We start from the raw sequence: 25,086 nt of genomic DNA, 5'->3' as shown, positions 1-25,086 counted from the left end.
AAACTACACTCATCTTCTTCCATTCAAGCCTGCTTCAATATATATTCAGCATATAGATGGAATAAATAAGAGAGTATACAGCCTTGTCTCACTCCGTTGTCATCCTGAAGCTAATCTGTTTTGCCATTTTCTGCCTGGACTGTGACTTCCCATCATGTGTGTAAGTTGTTCATGATGACAAAGTTATTCTGAGATTCCTATTTTCCTAAGGATGTTCCACATCTTGGCATGGCCAACACAATCAAATGCTTTTTATGATCAATTAATTCTTTTTTGGGGTGTATTTTTTATTAATTACCCAGTATTCATCAGAAATAATGTCTCATGTTCCTCAACTTTTTCTGAAGCCAGCTTTGTAGGGCTCAAATCTGTCTACTTTGCTAACACGTGAAAGTAAGGCTATTATAGTGTGTTGACTAATATGTGCCCACAACTAACAGTTACACTGAGGGGGAAAAATTCTTAGAAGCCATTGCAAATTGTGCCCTAAATAAACGTTTGCTTTTATTTTGTTTTTGTTTTTTCAGATAATGATGGATTCCGAGCTAAAATGTATGACATAACCCAACACCCATTTTTCAAGAGAACCATTGCAGTTCTTGTACTGGCCCAATCTGTGCTATTATCTGTTAAGGTACTTTTAAGTAGCTTTATTAACTACTTACAAACAAGCATAAATAGGAGAAAATCACTGTTTATAATAAATAGGAACAATTGTGGAAGAATTTTAAACAGAAAAGAAAATGGGATTTTTTTTTCATCAACTATTTTTTCTCTTTTGCATAAGTGGGATGATCAAGATCCAGTAACTGGTCCATTAGCTGCAATGTCAGTGGTCTTCACCTTCATATTTGTTCTAGAGGTAATACATTTTGATCATGTTTCTATAAATAAGTTCGGATTAGATTTGTCTTGTGTCACTTATTATACATTACAATATTAGAAGATAATATAGATACTATTTATTAATTACATTTATAAGTCACTTGAGTCCATCATTACTCCAAGTGGCATATATAAATTTAAAAAAATACAGTGCAAAAAGTTTAAACAAGCAGAAATCTGGAAGCATAACACTGATTTGATTAATCCAGTTGTCTTCATAAGAATCAACCTTTACTCTAACCCATGGCCAGGGAAAAGCCAGGTTTTAGGGGCTGTCTTAAATAAGGTAAGAGTGAGGGTTATGCAGTATGAATTTCTGAGGGAATATCATTCTAGAGGATAGGCACTATAATAAGGAAGGCTCAATTCCTTGATCCCATCAAATGGCACTGTCCACTCTGCCAGATCACACTGGAGAGAAGACAAGCAGGCCCTCAGATAACAAACCCTACCTCATGAAAAGTTCTATAAGTGATAATTAGCATCCTGAATTATATCCGGAAATCTATTGATTAACCAGAGCCTACTAGTAATGTTCTTAGCAGACACATTATGTTATATGACCATACTGTGGCACTCCCATAACTGCCCATGCTTCTGATCCTACTAGGGCCAGCTACAGCTTCTAAATAGTCTTCAAGGGCAGTCCCGTGTAGAGTGCATTGCAGTAATCCAGATAAGTTACTGTAAGGCATTTTTGTGCAATTGATAACTTACCTAGAAGAATATATATGAAAGTGGTCCTATCCACAGTTGCCACCTGCTCCTCAAGCAAGAGTTGTGAATCCAAGTAGTTTTCAAACTGCACACCAATTCTCAAAGAAGTGCAACCCCATTCAGAACTAAAAATGGAGCATTTTTGGACTAGGTTGTCCAAATACCCATAGCATTCAGCTTGTCAAAGTTGAATTTAAGCTGTTTCTGATCACAGGGAAAGGAGAATCATCACCTTAACACCATATCTCCCACTCTATAATCCCTGTGAGTGGTACAAAAAGATGCCATTGACCTTTGAGAATCAAAACTCATTAACATCAAGGAGATGCACTACCCCCATCCCAGCTCCACCAGAGGTCACCTGCGAGCATCACCAATACCATCTCAATACCATGTCTTAATCTGAAAGGTATAAAAGGCAAAGGTAAAGGTTCCCCTCGCACATATGTGCTAGTCATTCCTGACTCTAGGGGGTGGTGCTCATCTCCGTTTCAAAACTGAAGAGCCAGCGCTGTCCGAAGACGTCTCCATGGTCATGTGGCCGGCATGACTAAATGCCAAAGGTGCACAGAACGCTGTTACCTTCCCACCAAAGGGGGTCCCTATTTTTCTACTTGAATTTTTTACGTGCTTTCAAACTGCTAGGTTGTCAGAAGATCTGAAAGGTATACAGGTTAGCTATAATTTTCAGGATTGTCTGTCTGAAGCTATAATCATTCTGCTGTCACATGACACACAATCCAAGGAAAAAGGAGGTGCTTTTAGAAGCATATGAAGGCTACGTTTTTGGATTTGAATGAAGGATTTTAGAAGTATTAGTCCCTTACTCATAAGGTTTATCTACAATACCTAGAAATGGGGATCTCATCACTGCTCCTGTATCAGCTTGGTCCATGTTAATGGGTGGTGACAAAAACACCATAGGGTTAAGTTAATTAAAGTCATAATGAACAGCAAGAGGAGAGGTTTTGTCAATTTCTTGTGTTCTTGTGAAATATTTGATTTATCCTTAGATTTGTTTTGTCCTTAGAAAGTGGTTGATCTTTTTCTGCACTAGCAATTGTAAGCAAAGTTTAGTAAAATATATATCTTGTAACATTTTCTTGTTTGTTTTTGCTCATATATATTTTAATCTCAATAGTCAAATTAATTTTCAGTACTTATCCATTTGAATATTATTGAAACATAACTTGGAGGAATCATTCATGATTATACAAAGAGAAGCTATTACATATACATTTATTTTTGCAAGGTTACGATGAAAATTATTGCTATGTCACCTGCTGGATTTTGGCAGAGCAGAAGAAATCGTTATGATCTTTTGGTGACATCATTAGGGGTCATATGGGTGATTCTCCACTTTGCAATAACGGTAAGTTTCAAGAACCTTATTGTCTATTCAACGAATGCAGGATATTTTTCCTCTTTTTGCAAATCTGCAAAATGTACAATTAATTGAGGCTTGATCTTGCCTTGTTATGGTCATTCCTGAAAAGACTATTTTTTTGTAATTACAATTAATATTATAACTGAGCTCATTCAGGCAGCCACAAATGATTTAAACTAGAATTAGTGGAATGTAGTTTTCAAAGAATTCTTCCAGAAAGTAAACACAGTTCACTAAATATTTGCATTGGGCTTAGTTGTTATTGTGGTAGTACATCTGTTTATAAACTGTAGCATGTCAGACATGGAATGGAATGTTACTTGACTAAATATTCCTTCATGCTAAAGTATTCCTGTCTATTAACAATGCTATAAAAAAGTTTGTTAGTCCTATGTATATTATATGTTAGCAATGGTAAGGAAAAAAATAAACTTGATGAAATGTATTCCTACAAAGGCTGCTTACATGATTTTAAAAGTAATGTTGAGAAATTCATAGAAGATAAATTATGACTTTAGAAATAGTGCCATTATATTTTCTATTGGTCAACTAGTGCTGAATGCTAGTTGCACTCAACTATCTAAGTATCTAGAGCTACTTAGTGGTATCAAAGACTCAGAAAAATTAGAAAAAGGGCAAAGAAGATCAAGGAGGATTATTGGCAGTCTGAAAATTAAGTCTAATTTATGTTTCGATTATGTTAAAGCAAAGATAACTAAGAGGAATATACAATAGAACTATTCAAGTATCTGAAGAGTTATTCATCAGAAGAAGGCCAAGACATGTTTCCTATCATCCCATAGAATAATTGTCTTAAATTACAGGAAAACAAATCAGTCAATTTCTATGGAACCTATAAGTCAGAAGCAATATGCTTTTGGATATGGATACCAGAGAATGGGAACAAAGAATGGGAGAGAGCTATTATCTTAATTTCTCTGCTTTTTAGAATTAGTTGTCACCCTACATCTCCACACTAGGCTGAATGTGATCAGTAATTGACACATTTGGTTTTATTAGCTTAATTGTAAATCAGGTAACAGACAAAGCTAGAACTGCAGGCTGTAAATTAGGCAGAGGAAGACTTGCAGACTAAGTATATCTTACCTGAAGCACATAGCTGTGGCTTAGTCATGCCCAAGAACAACAGGTCTTGGTGCAGTCCAGTAGTCAGACCCATTACAGTCTACAATACCCAGTCCAGAATTGTAAGCCAAAGATCAATTTTGGGAATGAGTCAGGAATGAGGGGCCACAAGTACAAGGTCTAGCAATTGAGAAGTGTTTCCAAAAAGGAGGATACTCTTAAATAATTGGAGTTTGAATCCTTATCTAATTAGAGGATTCAGTGTCCTTCACTCTTAAGAAGGAGTGTTGATTTCCGTATCTCTAACCTTCTTTGGTTAGTTTTCTCCTAAGTTCAGGAACTGACTTCTTGTACTCTGAATCAGGAGCCACCTGTGCTGATTTTGAGTCATTCTGAGTGAGTCATTATTCTCAGTTAGCTGACAGCTTATTATCTCCAGCCACAGGCTGAGGCTTTGCCAAGTTCTCTTCAGCCTCAGGGTCAGAGGTTTCCATGATTTTGACTGAAATAGTTCTCTTGGGATAAGGAATCTGTGGTTCAACAGATGATCTATTGAACTGTTAGTACATTCATTTTATGAGTATATATATGAGGTCACATTTATGATATGAAGCTATTTCTTTCTAAAACTTCCGTGTAATAACACCTGAATAATGCAATGTTGAGGTCTTTTTACATCAAGAACTATGCACTCAATCATTCAATATATTATATTAAAGCTATATTGGTTGTCGCAACAGTAAATCCTAAGTAACTCTGAGTAATTAATAATCAGTAACTCTTCTAATGCCGATAACTTTGTGTTTCAGAATGCCTATACATATATGATGGGAGCATGTGTAATTGTGTTCAGGTTTTTTTCAATCTGCGGAAAGCACGTAAGTATACAGGAGGGTTTTTACCCCATGCTTACAGTAATTACACATTTATTTTGCTGAATTTAGGCTTTTATTAGTTTAAACCATTACTCTATTATATAACCTAGAAGTAAAGAATAATGGAAAAGGAACAGCTGAATCAGAATTAGAAATATGCAAAATTGTTTAGTTTTCATGTGGCTAACTTCATACAGATGGAAGCTTACAACAAAAAACATCCATAGCATGAATGAGTATATAAATGTTTGCACACAATAGTAAGAGCTTAAAAAATATACATCAACACAAGACTTTTAAACATCTTCAGCAATAAATTAACAAAACCTTTACCAATGACGTTCTGACACAAATAAATTCTAATCCACTTCACTAGATCCACCTCGGAGTAATTATTTTGTTGAATTTAAAATGTTTTCAGTTTAAAATGAACAGTTCCAAATTCACAAAACAACATTCTGAATCTGTGTCAATTTTGCTGGCTTGAAACAGTGTTGGATTCTCTGCAGAGGTTCTAGCAAAGTTAGAGCATTCTTGGAACAATCCCAATGAGGTTGGAACACAGTCCACTTCAACTTCAGCACATTTCCCTTTTGACCCATGTCTTATACCAAGCCTATTTTTCCCACTGATTTCCAGGTGACTTTGAAGATGCTGCTGCTGACAGTAGTTGTCAGCATGTACAAAAGTTTTTTCATCATTGTAGGAATGTTCCTACTATTGCTTTGCTATGCTTTTGCTGGAGTAGTTTTGTTTGGAACTGTGAAATATGGAGAGAACATTAACAGGTATGATTTCTGTCACTTCATCTGAAAATATTTGATACTATGATCTTGTTTTAGAGCATCCTTGCTTTGATGGATGCCTCTATTGTTACATTACTAGAGAGGCAGCCCTATTGATCTGTGACTCAGAAAATCCAGCATCAAATATCAAAGGAATGCTTATATAGCATTTCAGGTATACATGAATCAGCTCAGCAATGATTGCTTGAGTATTTGCAGAACCTGCAAGCCAGGGGAACAACAGGGGGTTTCATTTGGCTTCTTATTATGAATAATAGCTAGTCCAGGTTCAAGCTTAAGATCCAAAACAGCCCCACAAAGAGACATATTCAAGCAATTTTCAGGGCAGTGCTGGTTACGCTGTCAGGTGACAGAAAGGTGTATGTAACACAGCTAGTTCTGAACAATCTAAGCTATCCTGCTACTCAAAATAATGTCGTAAACACTACCTTACTTCCAACTAGGGAGTCTCATTCAGATACCAAACCAGTTCTTTTCTGTGCCGATTGGGGAAAATATACTATTTTACCATTCATCTCAGGTAGCAGACTAGACTTGTATAAGCTAGCCTGGGTATGGGGGGGGGGAATTACCCAAATACCCTAAAGGATTGTTTGCACATGTTTTTAGTTATGAAATATTGAATAATAATTTTTATTTGTTAAAAACAGACATGCCAACTTTTCATCAGCTGGCAAGGCCATTACGGTACTCTTCAGAATAGTCACTGGAGAAGACTGGAACAAGATAATGCACGATTGCATGGTAAATTGACTGATTAAAATCATGTATCTTTTTAGCCAGCAGAAGCTTTGCATCTTAAAAATACCTTACATTTTATTTTTAAAATGTTATCTTTCACCCAAATTTTGATTTATTGACTTTTGAAAATACTGTAAAAAAATGCATAACTACTTGACAAATTTTATTAGCAAATTTTGTGCTATATGCCCAACAAGGTTCATGCAGCTTTATTGCATTTATTAAAATGAAAAGTGACAGGTTTTCTGTTCCAGAGAATATATTAACAATTCTGTTCGGTGGAATGTATTAACAATGATAAAAAATTGTTCCTTTTTTGCCAAATCTTTGAAGCAGTTAGTGAGAAATACTGTGAAATAATTCTCCCTTCTCGTCCCCCAAATTATCATATTGCCATGATGTGGTAATGGACTCTAAGTTAGGAGGCATTTTCAGTGGGTGTTGTATAAAAAGAATAATATGTTACATTCTGCATCAAAAGAATATATCTGTTTAGGAAGAATATATCTATTTATGAAGGTTAGCTGAATAGAACTAAAAATATAAATGGAAATATGCAGTCCAAACAATTCAAGTTGGCAGTTCTGTAGGAATATTTGGTCATTATTGGAAATAACATTTTGATTGATATGATCCATCTTCCTCTCTTGTCAATTCAGAATAATATTTGTCTTTGGTCATAGGGGGAAATGATGTAGTCCTTTAGCAAAAGAAAGGAGAGGATGTGTTGTATAAGCTGTACAATGATTGACTTGCTACATTTCATGGTGACTCTCTCTCTCTCTCTCTCTCTCTCTCTCTCTCTCTCTCTCTCTCTCTCTCTCTCTCTCTCTCTCTCTCTCTCTCTCACACACACACACACACACACACACACACACACACAATATTTTTGATTCAGATGTTGAGAGAATGCTTGGTTGGAAGAAAAACATGTGGAATGGACAGCATCAGGGAAGGGAGGAAGTTGATCCATTCTGCTGTTAAACATGAAGTTCATAATATGTCTGTGTGAGAGAGGGAGGGAGGGGCCTATCTACTTTTGTACCCCTGTTACATGTAATATAGCTTTTTGTTTCATGCAGGTTCAACCTCCTTTTTGTACTCCAGATAACAGAACGTACTGGAAAACAGATTGTGGGAATTATGCCGGTGCTCTTATGTATTTCTGTTCATTTTATGTCATCATTGCATACATAATGCTGAATTTGCTCGTGGGTAAGTTTTACTCATGAAACACAGCAATAACGTTTTCACTCTGTGTTTTAATTATATTGTGGACTTGATCAAGACCAAATCATACTTTAAAATAGCCATTAACATCAGTGTTTCAATCAGTCAGAATTAACAAATACTGCTGATTTAACTGGTTCTTCTCTATGTATGATCAAACCCCCACATGCATTAATTTTATATATTTATAATTCACTGTTCAATCCTGTCAACCCTCATAATTATTAGTGAAAAAATGAAACAATAATTAAATAACCTGATTATAAACTGTAACATAAAAACTATTACTTGTGGCTTAATAAATGCAATCAATTATGCCATCCAAAATAAAATCAGTAAATATCCCATAAGGCTTGCTAGAGTTTCAAAAGCCTTCAAAACATAAATGAGTTCTACATCTGAGATTTTGTGTCTGTTCTGATGAATCTCAGGAAACATAATGAAAGATGCTATCACAGAACCGCTTACTTCACCTAAGAAGCAAGTGGAACAGAGTCTCACTTCTGGCTTTTACCATACTCTACGTTACCTAAAATGCTCAGACGAATGTTTAAAGCGGCATGAACAACTTCAGACTATATATGGTCTTTGAGTTTTTCATGCTGCCATCCGTCTAATCTCAAATATTCTATGTAGAAGTTTGGTTCAGATTTCTCAAAAAAATCCTATTTATGAATTAAATGTGGACCAGAAAGGCAATTACCAGAGAGAAATTAAGTGTTCTCACCAATTTTTAGCTCTGTTTTTACTGCTTTCTTTAGTCCCATTCATATTCCATGGTGATCAGATTAATTTTGAGAAAATACAACCCAGCAGAGGAAAAACAATTTTTCTATGTTTGCTTTAATAAATGTCAGATTTTTCAAAATATTGTAGGATTTATTTATTTATTTTTGCTGCCTTTGTTATGCTCAAGGTTTGTAATTTCCTTTATGTAAACATCTTATATGTACAGCTAAAAGTGGGGGTCTATTATGATATTAAAATGATACATTTGTACATCAGATGTGCAAAAATTTGAAGAATCAAGTTTGTGTATTGCCTGCTTGTGTATTGTACTGGTGCTAGATAAGAGTGGATGGAATTAAGAGGGGATGGACATGTATCACTTGTGGGAACCTAATGACTCCAGCCTGATTCCTTTCTTGATTCTGGTCCTAGGCTTTGCCTCTCTCCTCCTACACATAGCAAAATCCTTTCATGATTTTACAAATCTAAGTTATTTACAATTATAAAGATTTATGAACTTGGGAAGCTCTTACTTTCTTATGTTTCTGTCTTATACAGCTATAATTGTGGAAAACTTCTCTTTATTTTATTCTACTGAAGAAGACCAGCTCTTAAGTTATAATGATCTTAGGCATTTTCAGATTATATGGAATATGGTTGATGACAAAAGGGAGGTAAGACATTTCTCTGGAATACTGTAAATTTCATTGGCTTATTGTTCTGTGAATCAACTGCTAAACTGCTAGCAATTTATTAAAGTAAAATTGGAATGTTAAATCCTTGGGAGAAATCGATGTCAACTTTTGTTGCTTCCCCATCCAGTTCTGTTATTCATGCCAGGTTAGCCCACCCATCAGGGGTGAAATTCAAAATTTTCCCCTACCGGTTCTGTGAGTGTGGCTTGGTGGGCATGGCAGGGGAAGGGTATTGCAAAATCTCCATTCCCACCCCACTCTGGGGCCAGCCAGAGGTGGTATTTGCCGGTTCTCCGAACTACTCAAAATTTCTGCTACCGGTTCTCTAGAATCTGTTAGAACCTGCTGCATTTCACCCTTGCCACCCATCCAGATCAGGTCCATAATATGAAATACAACACAATATGATACATCAAGGCAGTCTTCCTTGAGAACAACCCATCCCACTCCTGCTGCCTATCACCAACATGCTGTTATTGCTACCCCTTCTCTCTCCCCCACAACAGTCCTATTTTCCCTGGCCCATCACTATCCCAGCTTAGAGAGCTCCATCTGACAGCCAGGTCACAATATAAATTTTTAACCAGTTGCCTGAACTGCCTCTTTCAGGTCACTTCTGCAATAGCATATCACACTGCTTAATTTTAGACAGCCAGATGCCACTACTCTACCTCAGCATGTATACGAAGACCATAACTCCTGCACTAACATAAACAGCACCCTAACTCCCATCTACAGACTGAGCCACTCTGAATGTCACTCCTGCCCCTTCTATCTCTCATCCAGGAAACCAGACACCTTTTACCTTAGGGAGAGAATTGCCCAAGTGACAGGCCCTATGACAGCTGCAGAATTCAGCTTGGCATCTACTTCAACATCTGACTTGCTCCTGCTGCAACTCTGCTCAGCCACCCTGTTGCCCAGAAACTCAAAAACACCTCATATTGCTATTACAATAGCAAAAAGACTGGCAAAAATGTTACTAAATCGTTTATTTGGAAAATAATAAAAGACAAATATAAAGCTCTTTACTGGTATGAGTATTTTCTAATTGTGACTTTCTTCCCAGGGAGTAATTCCTACTTTCCGAGTCAAGTTTTTGTTGAGGCTATTGCGTGGAAGACTGGAGGTAGATCTGGATAAGGACAAACTTCTGTTCAAGCATATGTGCTATGAAATGGAGAGGTTGCATAATGGTGGAGATGTAACATTCCATGATGTACTGAGGTATATTGAGCAGCACAGTTGGCCTGCAAACCTGAATCTCAGAATTAACTCACAAGCTTCAGGTCAGGAAAGCTTAACCAAGGACATAGGGCTATATCTGTTAGGGTTTTATTGCATCTAAACAGACTAAAGATATAAGTACAGTTTATAAAAATTACATTTTTTTCATTTAGGGAATCTGTTAAAAAAAAAATTTATTTGTTTATTTATATGCCGCCCTTCTCCGGAGACTCAGGGCGGCTTACAATGCGTTAAGCAATAGCCTTCATACTTTTGTATATTTTATACAAAGTCAGCTTATTGCCCCCACAATCTGGGTCCTCATTTTACCTACCTTAGAAAGGATGGAAGGCTGAGTCAACCTTGAGCCTGGTGAGATTTGAACTTGCAGTAATTGCAGGCAGCTGATGTTAATAACAGTGATTTAGTCTGCTTTAGTCTGCTGCGCTACCAGGGCTCTAAATAACTAAAACTAAATTTGTTTAGTTATTAATAAAACACATATCTAAATTGTTTTTTCTTATTACTCTGTTTTTTTTTACTATGCTGTAAAAAGTGCAACTTTCATATTATCAATAGAGGTAAGAATGAAAACTTCAACAGAAGTAAAGTTTTTGTCAGTGCACTCATCGTTAAAGTTAAACAGTTGACATAAGTGCATCTTCACCAACCAAACTTTAGCTGCTCTGATCACCTATTTCCTTGTAATGTATAATTACTTCACCCTTTCACTATGCAATTATCAGTGGACACAGAGACATTAAGCATTGTTTTCCAAGCCAAATAAACATTCTAAAAAAACTACAGTGTATAGTTTTGACACAGAGTCATTTTCCTTTTTAAAAAATGAATATTTATTAATATACATTTCTTCTAGCATGCTCTCATATAGATCGGTTGACATCAGAAAAAGTCTTCAGCTGGAAGAACTCCTTGCGAGGGAACAACTGGAATACACCATAGAGGAAGAGGTTGCCAAGCAGACGATACGCATGTGGTTGAAAAAATGCTTGAAGCGCATTAGAGCAGTAAGTTTAACATTATTGTGTCATTAATATGCTTTTAAATGCTATTTTAAAAGTCTAACAGAAATAACATGGGTTGACTGTTTTTCATAGCTTGGGGTTTAACTTTTTGGTTTTCATTCCACAGAGTTGTCATTCATTTCAGAAAACCAGCATTATTATTTTTTTTATTTGGAATTCGGTCAGAGTCCTTTTGTAGGTTTTCATCCAAAGTTTCCTGCCCCAACTTATTTTGGAAAATCAATATCGTCTCATCAAGCTTTCTAAAAAGAAATTCAGCTAGGAGCTGCACGTCCCCCCACCCTCCATATTTATGTTTTAACCACTGTTCAGCCATTTTAATCCATGAAGCTTAATCAGGGAATAAAGAATGAAGAAGAGATGTTTTCCTCTATATTTCAATCCAGGGTTATAAGAAAAATTCAATAGATATAAACTCCAAATATTTTGCTGATTCAAAAAGCACAGAACTCCAATGGTAAGAGACTAAAAATACTCTACCACCATCCCAACACCAGCCATGCTTCCATATGGAAAAGGAACAGATTATTGAGAACAACATATATCCTCCCCCCCAAAAAAAACCACACACAAAAAAAAACAATTCAACAAGAGGTTGAAATAAATCAACATTCAGCCATTAGTTGACTTTTAAAGCCAGAAGCAAAATGAAACAGTAAATTCAAAAGTGAAAATTAAAACTCAGGCCTCCATAAGATAATGAAATTGCTAACAGGAAGATTTATATGGCCAGTGACTGCAATCTCTTCCAAAGAGAATGGGAATCTTCAAAACCCTCTTTTCCAATTAGGTCCACGATCATCCAAAAGTCATCTTGGTCATTCCTGAGTGCTCCCATTCAAAATCAGGGAACAGCACAGCCAAAAAACTACTTTGGCAGTGAAATCAGCAGATCATCGGTAAGGGAAAAAAGTCCTTATCATGCAGTGCCATCTTGAGAGGAAGTCCCTTGGAACTGGCAGTTACAATACTGCAAAAATTAAGAATCTTTGGGATACATAAATTAAATATAATAATGAAAAACACAATAAGTTTATTTTTGTCTTTTCTTGCCCAACCCTAAACCCAATGAAATCATCAGTTCTATTCATGAAAGAGGCACACAAATTCATTTATTATTTTAAGGGTTGCAATATCACATCTTTGAACATACCTGTAATACAGATTATGAACATTAAATTCCATTATGCAGTGTAACCAGCGAGTCAAAAATTCCCAAGTTTTTATTTTGAGCTTGGAGATGGGAAAGTCAGGAGAATATATTGTAGCATCATACAAAATAAAACAACTGTTTCCCATGACTCCAGAAGTTAGGGCTTGAACAAGTGAGTGGAAATGGCTGATGTACATTTCAAATAAATATGAGATATTTATTAATCTTATTATTACTCCAGCAGCTGCGTTTTGCAGGAAACTTGCCTTAATAACCAATAAGATTCTATGGAATCTTCAGTGCAAACCATATGAAAACATGATATGAGCCTTGCCAGCTTTTCTTGCCAATTTCTTCCCTCAGCTTTGCCTGGACAATTGAAATAATTTAGAAAAATAACAAAAAAAAACAGAGGATGACAATGTTGATGATGATTATAGAGCACTTTGCACACAGGAATTTATTTTGCTCCTATAAACCTCTGGATTCCTAGAATGTAAGAAAAAAAATATACTTTTACATTGCCTTCAGGAGTTGTGAATCTCCCGTGGCTAGAGGCTTTTAAGAAGGGACTGGAAAGCCATTTGTCTGAAATAGTATAGGGTCTCATGCTTGAGCAGGGGATTGGACTAGAAGACCTCTAAGGTCCCTTTCAACTCTGTTACTCTATGTTCTATTGGAAGTAATATTTCCAATCTCTTTCTCTATGAGAAGAGCAAGCAAGCACAAAAGGAGATGTCTGTAGGCAATGTCTCCTGTGTTTGATCCATTTCCACTCCTCACAGATCATTTTGTAAGAGTTCCCATTGCTATTTTGTTAATCCATTGTCTAATTTAAAAATTATTGAAGCTAATATACTTCAATAGCCTCTAGATCAGTGATAGCTAACCTTTTTGCCGTCGCATGCCAAAAGCAGGGGGAGCGTGGGGGGGTTGCGTGGGCATGTGCCCACACCCATAATTCAATGCCCCCCCCCACGCATGTGCGTGTCCTCCCTCCGCTTTTGGAACATGAAGGGCCGGTGGGCCCGGTAGGCCCGTTCTTTGCCCTCCCCAGGCTCCAGAGGCTTTCTTGGAGCCTGGGGAGGGTGAAAACGGCCTTTCCCATCCCTCTGGAGGCCCTCTGGAGGCCGGAAACAGCATGTTTCCCAACTTCCGGTGGGCCTGGAAGGCCTGAAAATCAGATGGCCGGTGCACGCATGCGTGCTGGAGCTCAGGTAGGGCAACGCTTGCGTGCCCACATATATGGCTCCGCATGCCACCTGTGGCACACGTGCCACAGGTTCGCCATCATGGTTCTAGATGATGTTTGGAAAACATTTTTTTTATTATTTTAATTTAAATAACTTTTTTGGATAGTCTCTTGAAAACAGAAATAAAGTTAAAGTATACGTATCTTATAGAAAAACTTCATTTTAAAGAGAATCCTAATTTTTGAAAAGTACTTTGGTTGATTTTATACCATCAACTCAGGTTCAGTCCCTAGCGATTGTGTGAAGAAAATGCTTATCATCTCAGTCTGTCACCAGTGATAAGCCATAGCTCCCATTCATCTACCATCACCATTAATTACCCTTCTATATTTCTTTTTGGAAAGAAATTTTAAAGAAAACAAAATATATCATGTGTGTCGTATTTTCCTAGAAACAACAGCAATCATGCAGTATCATCCACAGCCTCCGAGAGAGTCAACAGCAGGAATTAAGCCGTTTCCTAAATCCACCAAGCATTGAGACAACACAGCCAAGTGAAGATATGAATGCTAATAACCAGGATAACAATGCACAGCCTGAGGTATGGGTTCATCCCTATTGTTGTTCTCAAAATTCTCAGCCAGTGGCCTAGAAAGAGAGCCAATTTGGTGTATGATTAAGGCATCAGTCTAGAAACTGAGAGGCCATGAATTCTAGTCCCACATGAAGCCCACTGGATGATTTCTCTCTCAAACCTCACTCTCACAAAGTAAAACACTTCCGAAATATTGCCAAGAAAACTGCAGGGACTTGTCCAGAAACTTGGAGTCAACATTGACTTTGAAGCCACCACCCAAAAACGGCCTAGAAGCATTAGGAAAAAGCATGAGTCTGTGCAATAGAACACAACATATGAGAAAACATTCAACTGCATCTGACCACGACCTATTTGATAGATACACACCAGATCTAAAGCACTTTGGTAAAAGAGCAGACCTTTCCATTCATTCCTGCCCCAAAAATATGTGTAAAGGACACATACTGTTTGCAGGCCATGGAAACTTGCTTTTCTTTCTTTCTTTTTCTTTTTCTTTCTTTTACTTCTCCATTCTTCTGTGCTTAATATAATTTTTATGTTCAATTTTATGAGGCCTAAAAAAACATAATTTCTGTGATTCATTATGCCTAAGGGAATATTATAACCCTCAGATATAAACAACCCTTATTCTGTGGAATACATTTTCCTAAAATGTTTCTAGCAATAAATGTTGCAATAAATAATAGTATCGATAAGTTGTACCTAGGGATGTAAAAGAAATTTGATACACATATTAATGGGAACGAAATGGCTTGATCTACCACAACAGATTCTATTAGTATCCAAATGAGACAGCAACATTTAGAGTCAAAATATGGATGTTTATATTGCATGGAATCTGTCAAAATGGATTGGGAAAATTACATATGAAAAAACATGTATAGAAAACATTAACACACACACACACACACACATTTGAGAAATCTGCATTCAAATTTGCCAATAATAATAAATGTTTTTTTAAAAAAAATTAACAAAAAGCATGGGGGCTGAACAGAAAGATCTATACAAAATTTCAACTACATAATTTGTGAAATAAGCGCCAGAAATCAAAGTTCCTTTTTGTTTTTTTCAGGTTTTAATTCCTTTTCTCTCTCATTTCTATTCAGACAAGTAGTGAACAGCAGCTGCTTAGCCCCACCCTTTCTGACAGAGGTGGATATCGACAAGATTCTGGTGATTCTGGTAGACCTCAGCGAAAGTTTGGACAATGGCGTTTGCCATCTGGTAAGTGAAGAAAGGTATAAAGCACATTCCCAAACTGATACAGTTTCAGAATATAGATATAGCAGTTTTCCATGTGAAAGAGAGTACAAAATAAATATATTAAAGAGAGTACAAAATTAAATTTGGAGATCTATCGGATACAGCTCTGAAAATCATCAAAAGAATGTTTAGTTATATTTAGAAAAGTTACATGACTACCTATTTTATGCATGATAATCCTAGGCATTTTATGGCAACATGTGTCAAATATATTCTCAAGAGAAAAGGAAAGGAAATGAAAGGAAATGAAATTTCTGATTCATATTCTAGCCTAACATGAGCCAATTTTAAACTTTCTATGCCTCAAAAGAAACTATGTGCTTAAAAAAGCACATAGAGAGCACAAAAGCACAAAAAGCCCACAGAGAGGGGCTCCTCAGGGTGCCGTCGGCCAAACAATGTCGACTGGCGACATCCAGGGGGAGAGCCTTCTCTGTGGGGGCACCAGCACTCTGGAATGAGCTGCCCCTAGATGTACGTATGATCCCCTACCTGCGCACCTTTCGCCGCGCCCTGAAGAACCTTTTATTTCAACAAGCCGGGCTGGCCTAACATGAATATGAATTTTAAATTGGTGTATGTTAGTTTTAACTTGCGGGCCAAATTTTTGTATATCCGATTTTAATGGTTTTTTAAATTTTGTAAATTATATGTGTTTTAATATGGCTGTACACCACCCTGAGTCCTTCGGGAGAAGGGCGGTATAGAAATCTAATAAAAGTAAAGTAAAGTAAAGTAAAATGAATTCTGAATCACTTGGGGCACATTTCCATCTACTTGGTACACCAAACTATTCTAATATTAGTCTACTTTATGCAGACAGAAAAAGTATCTCACCATAACCTCTCCTCTCAGATCATCAGTAATGAATCAATACCTTATTCTTACAGCCATAGTTTGAAATCTACCTATCCATAAGAAATGGACCCCTAAATTCATTGTCAGGCCTATCCTGACTCGGTCCCTTAGCAAAGAAAGACCCCTGACTCCATATGTAGTGAAAGATATACTTTTACTAAAAGCCAAATGGATTATAGTAAAGCAGCTGTAAAAAGTTTTCACACAAAGGTTCCCTAGTTAACATTCCCTTTCCCATTCCTCCCCCTTATTATCTCCCTATTGTCCAGTCCCATTCAAAGGAATTGTTTTGGTAATGTTCCCTGCATCGGCAGGCTAGGTGGTGAGACGATGAGCAGATGTCTCGGGAAGGCATGACAGGTAGTTTCGATTTCCCCAGCAGCTTCCTCCTCTCATAGTCTATGGCAGACTGACATTTAGCAAAGCAAAGCTCAGGATGGCAATTCTGACATTCTACCTTTTCTACCTTGAAAAAGGGCTAAACCTAGGGAAAGAAAAGAAATGAAAGATTAGGATTTTAGTGGGGTTTATCAGGGTATCAGTTATGAAATTTACGGAGCAGGTGTGGGGACCGCACATGTTTGGTGTCAACCCACCCAGTTTCAGAAGGTGGGAAATCTTTCCAGAGGATTAATTACTGAAATTTGTATCTGTGTGTCTGTGAGTTAAGGATCTCCTTGACATCAAATTGTTCTCCTTCAATAAGTATAGGGGGTGGGGGCAGCTTTGTTGTGGGACACAAGGGCAATGTGTTTGCAGGTTTTAAAAGGCTACTGTGGAAAACAGGATGGATGTGTTGAAAGTTTTTTGATAGCTTTACTTCCATGGTCGCTGGGTTGATGATTCTAATGATGGGGAAAGGTCCAGCGTATTTTGGTCTCAGTTTCTTCAAGGGTTGTCTGGATTGCAGGAATTTTGTAGAAATACTTCGTCTCTAACTTTAAATTCCTTTTGCTGTGATCTCTTTTTGTGAGTGTACTTTTTCTGGGTGTCTTTCAGATGTTTGAGTGCCCAGTGTATGACTGGCCATGTGAGTTGCAGGGATTTTACCCATTCAGCTAGCGACATGCTTTGGGGAGATTGTTAGGGAAGCTCCGGCACAACGACAAAGTCCTTGCCGGTGGCCACACAGAATTGCATGAAACCGGTATTGCTGTTCATAGAATTGTTATAAGCGACCTCTGCAAAGGGGAGAAAGTCTGACCAATTGTCCTGGTGGTAATTGACTTAACAATGAAGGTATTGCGCCAGCACACCATTCATGTGTTCACAGGCTCCATTGCTTTGGGGATGATAAGAGAAACTGAGACCTTGGGAGGTCCCCAAGAGGTTTAAAAATTCTTGCCAAAATAGAAAAGTGAATTGTACACACCCCGGTCTAAAATTATTCTGGTCAGAGCTCCATGGAGCTGGTAGATATGTTGCACAAAGAGTTTTGCTAGGATCCATGCTGAAGGGATTTTGGGACAAGCCATGAAGTGATCCTGTTTGGAGAAGTGGTCAGTATATTACTATGTCACAACATATTACTATGTTCCTGTAGCTATCAAGTAGTTCCACAATAAATTCCATAGAAATCTCCTTCCAAGGAGACATAGGGTTAGCTACGTGTTGCAATAAACCTGGTGGCTTTCTGGGGTGACCCTTCACGGATGAACATACAGGGCAACTGGTGACGTAGCTTTTCTCCAAATAAAGCAGTGTAAAATAGGATGGTCTGAGAGAAAGTAGGTGGCCCAGATTTATCGAAATAGTACTTGAATTCGACCTTCCCAATCCCAGTTCAATACTCTAATTTCATGTTGGCCACCAGAATTGGTGCCTCACCAGGTGTAAGGTTTTGACAAATCCAAAGTGTCCAGCCAGTTTGGAATCATAGCTATGCTACAGCACTAAAGTCCTCTGGCTTTCAGGTACATCGAATTTAGACCCAATCCAGGCAAGGCCATCATGTAGAGTGAAATCGGCTTTGTGACATGCAAACCAATCAACCATGGTCAGGGCTGCTCTTAGCGGTTGAACAAGATTGTTGGTTACCTTGCACTCAGTTTTGCTTTGTTGCCCTGGTGATGACAGGAGCTGCTATTTCACTAGAAGGGAGGATGGAATTTAGAATCTCCTCTCTGATGCTGTTATACTGAGGTAGTCTTGAGAGCGCATGTGCCAGGAAATTTTTCCTCCGGCGAAGTAACACAGGGTGAAATTGAACTGACTGAAGTATTGCACCCACCTCACTTCTTTAGGAGACAGTTTTTAAGGAGTCTTCAGTGCTTCCAGATTCTTGTGATCTGTCCAGATCTCTAAAGGAGCCTTACTCCCCTGCAAGAAGTGTCTCCAGGTGAGTAACGCCCATCGCATCACACAGGCTTCCTTTTCCCATATTGCCCACCTGCACTTCTGTGTTAGAGAGTTTCTTGGAGGTATAGCCACATGATTGTAGGAGTCCTTGTTGGTTCTTCGGAGGAGGATGGTACAACAGTGACATCACTGGCGTTTGCTTGGATAATGAACGATTCGTCAGGATTGAGGTGTTTAAGGATGGGCTCAGCCGCAAACAGTTGCTTCAGTTTATCGAATGCTGCCTGGCATTCCATGGATCATTTGAGTGGTTGACCCAGCCTGGATTTTCTCTCTCTTTTGGTTTTGAGTAGATTGGTGATTGACAGCATGATTTGCAGAAACACCAGAATGATCTGCCGGTAGAAGTTAACGAACCCCAGGAAGCTTTTCAGCTGCTTCTGGGTGTAGGGGACTCCCCATTCAAGCACATCTCATACCTTCTCTGTGCCCATCTCTACCCCTTTATGGGAGATGTGGTATGCCAAGTAATCTAGCAAAGTAAAGCTGCAGCTCAGAATGGCAGTTCTTACATTATAGCATTTGTGTAGAATCTATAATTTTAATTCAGTTAGGCCTTTGGTGACACCAGAAGGAATGAGGAAAATCCTAGCTCTAAGTGCCTGGATAGAAATCTATCAATAAACACTGTATGTTTTAAATACAGAATATGGGGAATGTTCTGTTGAACTGGGTTTATGGCAGAATGTCTGCCACTCAAACTGTTCAACAGTCAAATAATGGCTACAATGAATAATTATTATTCCTACACAGAATAACATGGCAATAGGTGAAAACAGCTATAAGATCTTGGGGCTATCAAAAAACTAAGCTTTATAGATTCAGAGAGTTAATATCATAAAAGTCTCACCTTGAAGATCCACGGCTACCATGAGATGCAGTGTTGGGTACCAGCTTGATTGGTTTCAACAAAGAGTTGGACAAATTTATAGAAGTCATGGGGATCAATGGCTATTAGCCTTGATGGCAAGACTTATGAAGGCCGTCTGCTTGGAGTCTAATTGGCTTCCTTCTCAGGTAGGTTGGCTACTGTTGTTATAGATTGCAGAGTCTGATCCAGTAAGGCACTGCTTATGTTTTTATGTACTGATTTAAATGCATAAAAATAACTTCTGTAAACTTATAATTAAAAAGAGCAGAACTTCAAACTTGGAATGATTAAAGAAAAACCAGCTTGTAATATGCCATTTTTATATAAGATCTTTTTAGTATCAGTATACATTTATAATATATATTGGTAAAAGTCTACATTGTTAGCATTCTCATTATTGTTACCAATAAATGTAGTCCTCGTTTAATGATGTTCAGCAACCATTCAAACTTACAACCCCATTGAACAAGTGGTACTTACAGCTGGTTCTCATACTTGCAGCTGTCACAGTTCTTCACTATCACATGATCACGATCCAGACACTCATAATTACAAGGTCACACCATCCCATGGTCATATGATTGCCATTTGTGACTTTCACTGGTGGCTTCCCACAAGCAGAGTCAGTGGGCAAGCTGACATTGAGGTCAACATTGCAGTTAACGAGACTGCGAGTATCACTTAACAACAGCAACCAAAAGTGCCAAAACTACCATCACTAAGTAACGTTGTCGCATGATGTCATGCTTTATGACCACGTTGCTTAGCAATGGAAATTCCAGTCTCAACTGCCATCATTACTGAGTTGCTCCTGTACTATTCTTACATTGTATCCTGTGGACTCTCAGCTTTCTCTGGTAATTTTTTTTCTCCAAGTAAAGGAGTGTGAAATATGATGGTCTGAGAAAAAGTAAGTGGCCCAATTTAGCCACATGGGACTTGAATTCAGCCTTTCCTGTCCTAGTTCAATACTTTAATCACTACTGCCCTAAATAGACTGGGCATGGGCTTATTAAAATTTTGTTTCCAATTGTTAATAATGTTGTTTTAATATATGAAAATTTTCAGTTATATATAAAAACAGTTTCACTATTGTAGAAAAAAATGTGAAAATACAATAAAGTTCTATAGTTTATCGGCTTACATCCAGCACCTAGTAACAAGATATAGCACCTATCAGTACAGAACAACACAGAGAGGTGGAATTATGTCCTTGGAGAACTCTGTGTAGATTTATCCTGAGAAATGTTTTGCCTTTAATAGAGGAGAAAGTGTGGTAACAAGGGATACATAATGGAAGCCTTACATTCATAGAATCAAACGTTTCTAATTTCTCTCACCAAAGAAAATAATCCATGGAGTTAACATTGTGTTTCCTCTTGTTGGTGTTACTGAGTAATTATTTTTTTTAAAAAAAAATTCATTAGGCTTTAGAGATGGCAAATATTTTGCCACAAATCCACTTTCCATCATACCAGAATTGCTTAGCATGATGACGCTTTGTTTGCAGTGAATATTTTTCTCTTTCATTTCCTAGCCCCAAAACCAATAAGCCATTCAGTGTCTTCAGTCAACATAAGAATTGGTGGTCGGACAACTATGAAATCTGTTGTGTGCAAAATGAATCCTATGTCAGATGTGGCTTCGTGTGGATCAGAAGTTAAGAAGTGGTGGACAAGGCAACTTACTGTAGAGAGTGACGAGAGTGGAGAAGACCTGCTTGAGATCTGATTGGGAAACAGTTCCTGTCAAAGACACACTTATGCAACATAACTGTGAAGGAATAGCATCTCTGGACATTGCTGCTTTTTAATAAGCAGTTCTAATTGATTGTTTATATCAAGATAAGCTTTGGAACTCACTGTCCTTCAACTTGGCAAGATTTACTACTTAATGTTTATTTTGAACATCCATGATTATTAATGAGCAACATAAATGTTCAGAAAAAATAGACAAGTTTTGGCCTTGTTCCCATACATCATGAGAAACGCCTCAGGCTCTCAGGCAGGACTTCCTACTTTCCAGCAGACTTTCAATATTGTTTCTCAGCGAATATTTGAAATGTCAGGTTTGTCTGAAAGTATATTATTGTTGCTTGCTAAAATTTGGGAAACAGCAACACAGGGCTAATAGTAAAATACAACATGTCATGATGTGTACCAGGTTGATATTCTATTTTAATAGTATAGGTAAGTTATGAGGACACAACATTTTTATTTAGAGACACTGGGACACAATTGTTGTGGAAGTAAAAGCACCCCAAAGAAAATATTGGTATGGACATGCTGCTAGTGTTTCACATCACTGAATATTTTTGTTTAGGTCAGGGTAGGTGACTTCTTTCAAGCTAAGATACATGTTGAATGGTTGGGTTGGACTGTAATCCCAAAAAAACAGATAAACCAAGATAAAAACTAAGATACTTTTAATTTGATTATATTTATTTTAATTAAATTATTTCCTATTACATATGGTTAATAGGATTACTCTGTGTGTATTTTATAATTTTCCCTTTTTTCAAATTAAATATTGCAGTTTTAGTAGCAATTTTTTGAAAATTTCGGAGGATACCATGCAATACACTGACCTCAGGTTGTGCTTCTCTTATTGAGATAAATAGTATTCCTAGGTTAATTCACAGGTATCCTTGTCTATGTATATCACTCGATCATTGAAAACAAATAATATTTCATGTATTTGATTTGTGTTAAAGTTTACATACAGAGATAGTGTGACAATACTTTCTCTGATATTGTCAGGATTCCCTTTGCCCTAAAATAATAATTTAAACAAAACGGCAACAACGTTGATTTTTTTTTTCCTATAGTATTCTACCCATCAATATCAGTGTTGTTTAATGATCTGGAATTAGAAAGAGGTGATTATTTATTTTCTGTTTTTACAATATCTATATTTTAATATGCAAGCATAATGTGGTTGGTTTAAAATTAGGGTTTCATTGTTCATATTTATAATGTGCTTAATTGAAGTTCACTGATTTTTATCAGTGCACCTGTTTAATAAGTTCCCTGCTTTTTCATCTCTGTTAATATCTTATCATCTATTAGAAATGAAACAAAAATAACCAATGTAGATGTAACTACTTAACTACATTCTGTACATACATACATATGTATATCCATCCATCCATACATACATACATACATACATACATGCATACATACATACAGGTTCATACTTGATATTGGGTATAAGACTCATGGCAGGCCTAGAAAGAAATCTGATTTTGTGCTTCATTCTCCTTGTTAGAAATTGTTTTTCTCAGAGATTATTTCTAACTCAGTATTTAAAAATTATTATATTATTATATATAAGTAATTATATACTTAGTCATTAAGTATATTATGTGAGATTAACTAAAGTATGCTCTTGTAAGTAATCTATTTTCTAGTCATGCTTGAAATGTCTTTTTTAAAAAAACAATACTTTGATACCAATCACTATTAAAGTAAGTATGAAATAATGCATTAAGAAAAGAAAATAGTTGACAATTCTAAGATTCTACTTATAAAGATTCTGAATTCCAGATATTTAATGAATGACAGCAAATGAACGTTTTAGGAGCACACAATTATGAACCTTCATTATGCATCTAAGTATCATAGAAAAATGAGCCAGACACATGAGCATTGGGAGAAATTAAAGATTATGAAGGCTGGAGAAAAACTTGGCTCTAATCACTGCTCTGTTTCAACTACTCAATTATAGGCTATAGAAATGAAAATCCAGCAACTGACAGGGATCATTATCTCTCATCTCAAGAGTAAGGACAAATAGACCATCCTCCTAATTTTAGTTTTGTATTGGCCACAGTAATGAAGAGTATGTCTTTACTACCTCTGAAGTGCTTTTACCTTCACCACAATCACTCGTTCAAAACTTGAACCAGGTGGTTTTTAAATACAAAAATGGAAGAGTTAAGATTTTCTTCAATTTGCCTGTGAAGGATAAAGTTTGGCAGGCATCATAACTGATCAGAATATGAGATCAGGCAATGGTTCCTCCAGAAAGTGTGACCTTTTTTTTTTATGTCTTTGCATTGTGCTTTAATGGTGTGCAAAATATTTTATATTTGAAGCTTTAATGTATGAAATTTCACAAAATGTCCTGTTCTGGGTGTAAAACTGCTGTTTCAAATACGAAACAATCTGTTCTGAGCATTTTGGAATTTTCTTTGAGCTATAAACAGAGGCATTCTGAGTATTTTGAATGTTTGTTTCCAAACCATAGATGAACGTCATATGTAGTATGACCAAACGACAGCCATCTTACTATTTCTATCAAACAATTAAATGTATGGGGAGGAAGAGAAAGGATTCTGATGCCTACACATAAACAATAGTGTTTGTAGGGTTTTGTATCTGCTTTCCAACAGTGGCATCTTTGGGGTGAGATCTTTGCCACTACCATCATTTCCTATGGAAAATACGTTGCACTACTATGACAAGTCCAGCTTGAAAGCACCAGAAACATAAGAGTTCACCTTAAAAAAACCTAAAAACTGTAAATTGTCCATGTTCTCCAAGAGCCTTATGGACATAAAAGTCCCAGCAAAACTAACAATCTTGTGTTAGGTTGATGCACGCTTTTGTTCTTAATGCAGGTTTTATTTTAACCAAAAGATATGTATCCACAGACTTGTATTGCATTTGATTATTTTTGGTCACAGATTACTGTCTTTATGTAGTTGTCTATGTGTACATTTTGCTGTTTAGAGTTAACATTTACATGGAAACTTCCTACAATCTGTTTACTAAACCTGTGCATTTTGTTGTTTAAACTAGATTACATCAAAAACCATCAGAAAATATCATTCCTACTATTGTCAAAAATAGTTATTTGTCTTTTCTTTTATGTCTACTTTAACTTAATATTTTTTTAGAAAAAAAATAAAAAACAGGAGCGATATTCAGATTTATAAAATACGTTTTCTTGGACTTTCAATACTGTGCTGAATTACAGAAACTTTCCTAGTTATTACTACAAGTATTCTTTTTAAACCTCTAGCAAATATCCTTTGACATATAATGTCAATAAAAGGCAGTTGCTTTCAGCGGTTACCTGCTTAGGATTTCATTCTCAGTGGTTTTGCTACCTTATTTGATGCAATGTCTATATTTCATCTCATTTATTTTAAACATTTGGGAAACTTCTCAACCAAATAACAGTAGTAACTCAGAATAGCTTAATAGATAAACAGTAGATTTTAGATTGCATCAAGAGAGAGACATTTCAAGATCACATGAAGAAATAATACCATTTTATACTGCACTGGTGAGACTACACTTGAAATACTGCATCCAATTCTGGTCACCATAATACAAAAAAGATGTTCAGATTCTAA

The 25,086-nt window shown here is 36.8% G+C and overlaps 1 protein-coding gene across 2 annotated transcripts in view; it reads left to right on the top strand.

Moving 5' to 3' along the window:
* NALCN (sodium leak channel, non-selective) overlaps window positions 1–21,583 on the top strand; it is a 229,762-nt gene extending 208,179 nt beyond the window's left edge. For both annotated transcript variants that reach the window (XM_087871524.1, XM_087871523.1), the window contains 13 exons: window positions 528–634; window positions 788–862; window positions 2,855–2,974; window positions 4,885–4,953; window positions 5,590–5,738; window positions 6,407–6,500; window positions 7,580–7,712; window positions 9,015–9,130; window positions 10,221–10,378; window positions 11,256–11,406; window positions 14,222–14,371; window positions 15,478–15,595; window positions 21,259–21,583. In XM_087871524.1, the coding sequence (XP_087727650.1) occupies window positions 528–634; window positions 788–862; window positions 2,855–2,974; window positions 4,885–4,953; window positions 5,590–5,738; window positions 6,407–6,500; window positions 7,580–7,712; window positions 9,015–9,130; window positions 10,221–10,378; window positions 11,256–11,406; window positions 14,222–14,371; window positions 15,478–15,595; window positions 21,259–21,452 (1,634 nt within the window). In that variant the 3' untranslated portion in view covers window positions 21,453–21,583. The remainder of the gene's footprint in view (window positions 1–527; window positions 635–787; window positions 863–2,854; window positions 2,975–4,884; window positions 4,954–5,589; window positions 5,739–6,406; window positions 6,501–7,579; window positions 7,713–9,014; window positions 9,131–10,220; window positions 10,379–11,255; window positions 11,407–14,221; window positions 14,372–15,477; window positions 15,596–21,258) is intronic.
* The last annotated feature ends 3,503 nt before the right edge of the window (window positions 21,584–25,086 follow it).

This window comes from Pantherophis guttatus, chromosome 5 (assembly GCF_059756535.1).
Source record: "Pantherophis guttatus breed Tessera chromosome 5, ASM5975653v1, whole genome shotgun sequence".
Taxonomy (NCBI): domain Eukaryota; kingdom Metazoa; phylum Chordata; class Lepidosauria; order Squamata; family Colubridae; genus Pantherophis; species Pantherophis guttatus.
This window is presented reverse-complemented; position numbering and strand designations above follow the sequence as displayed.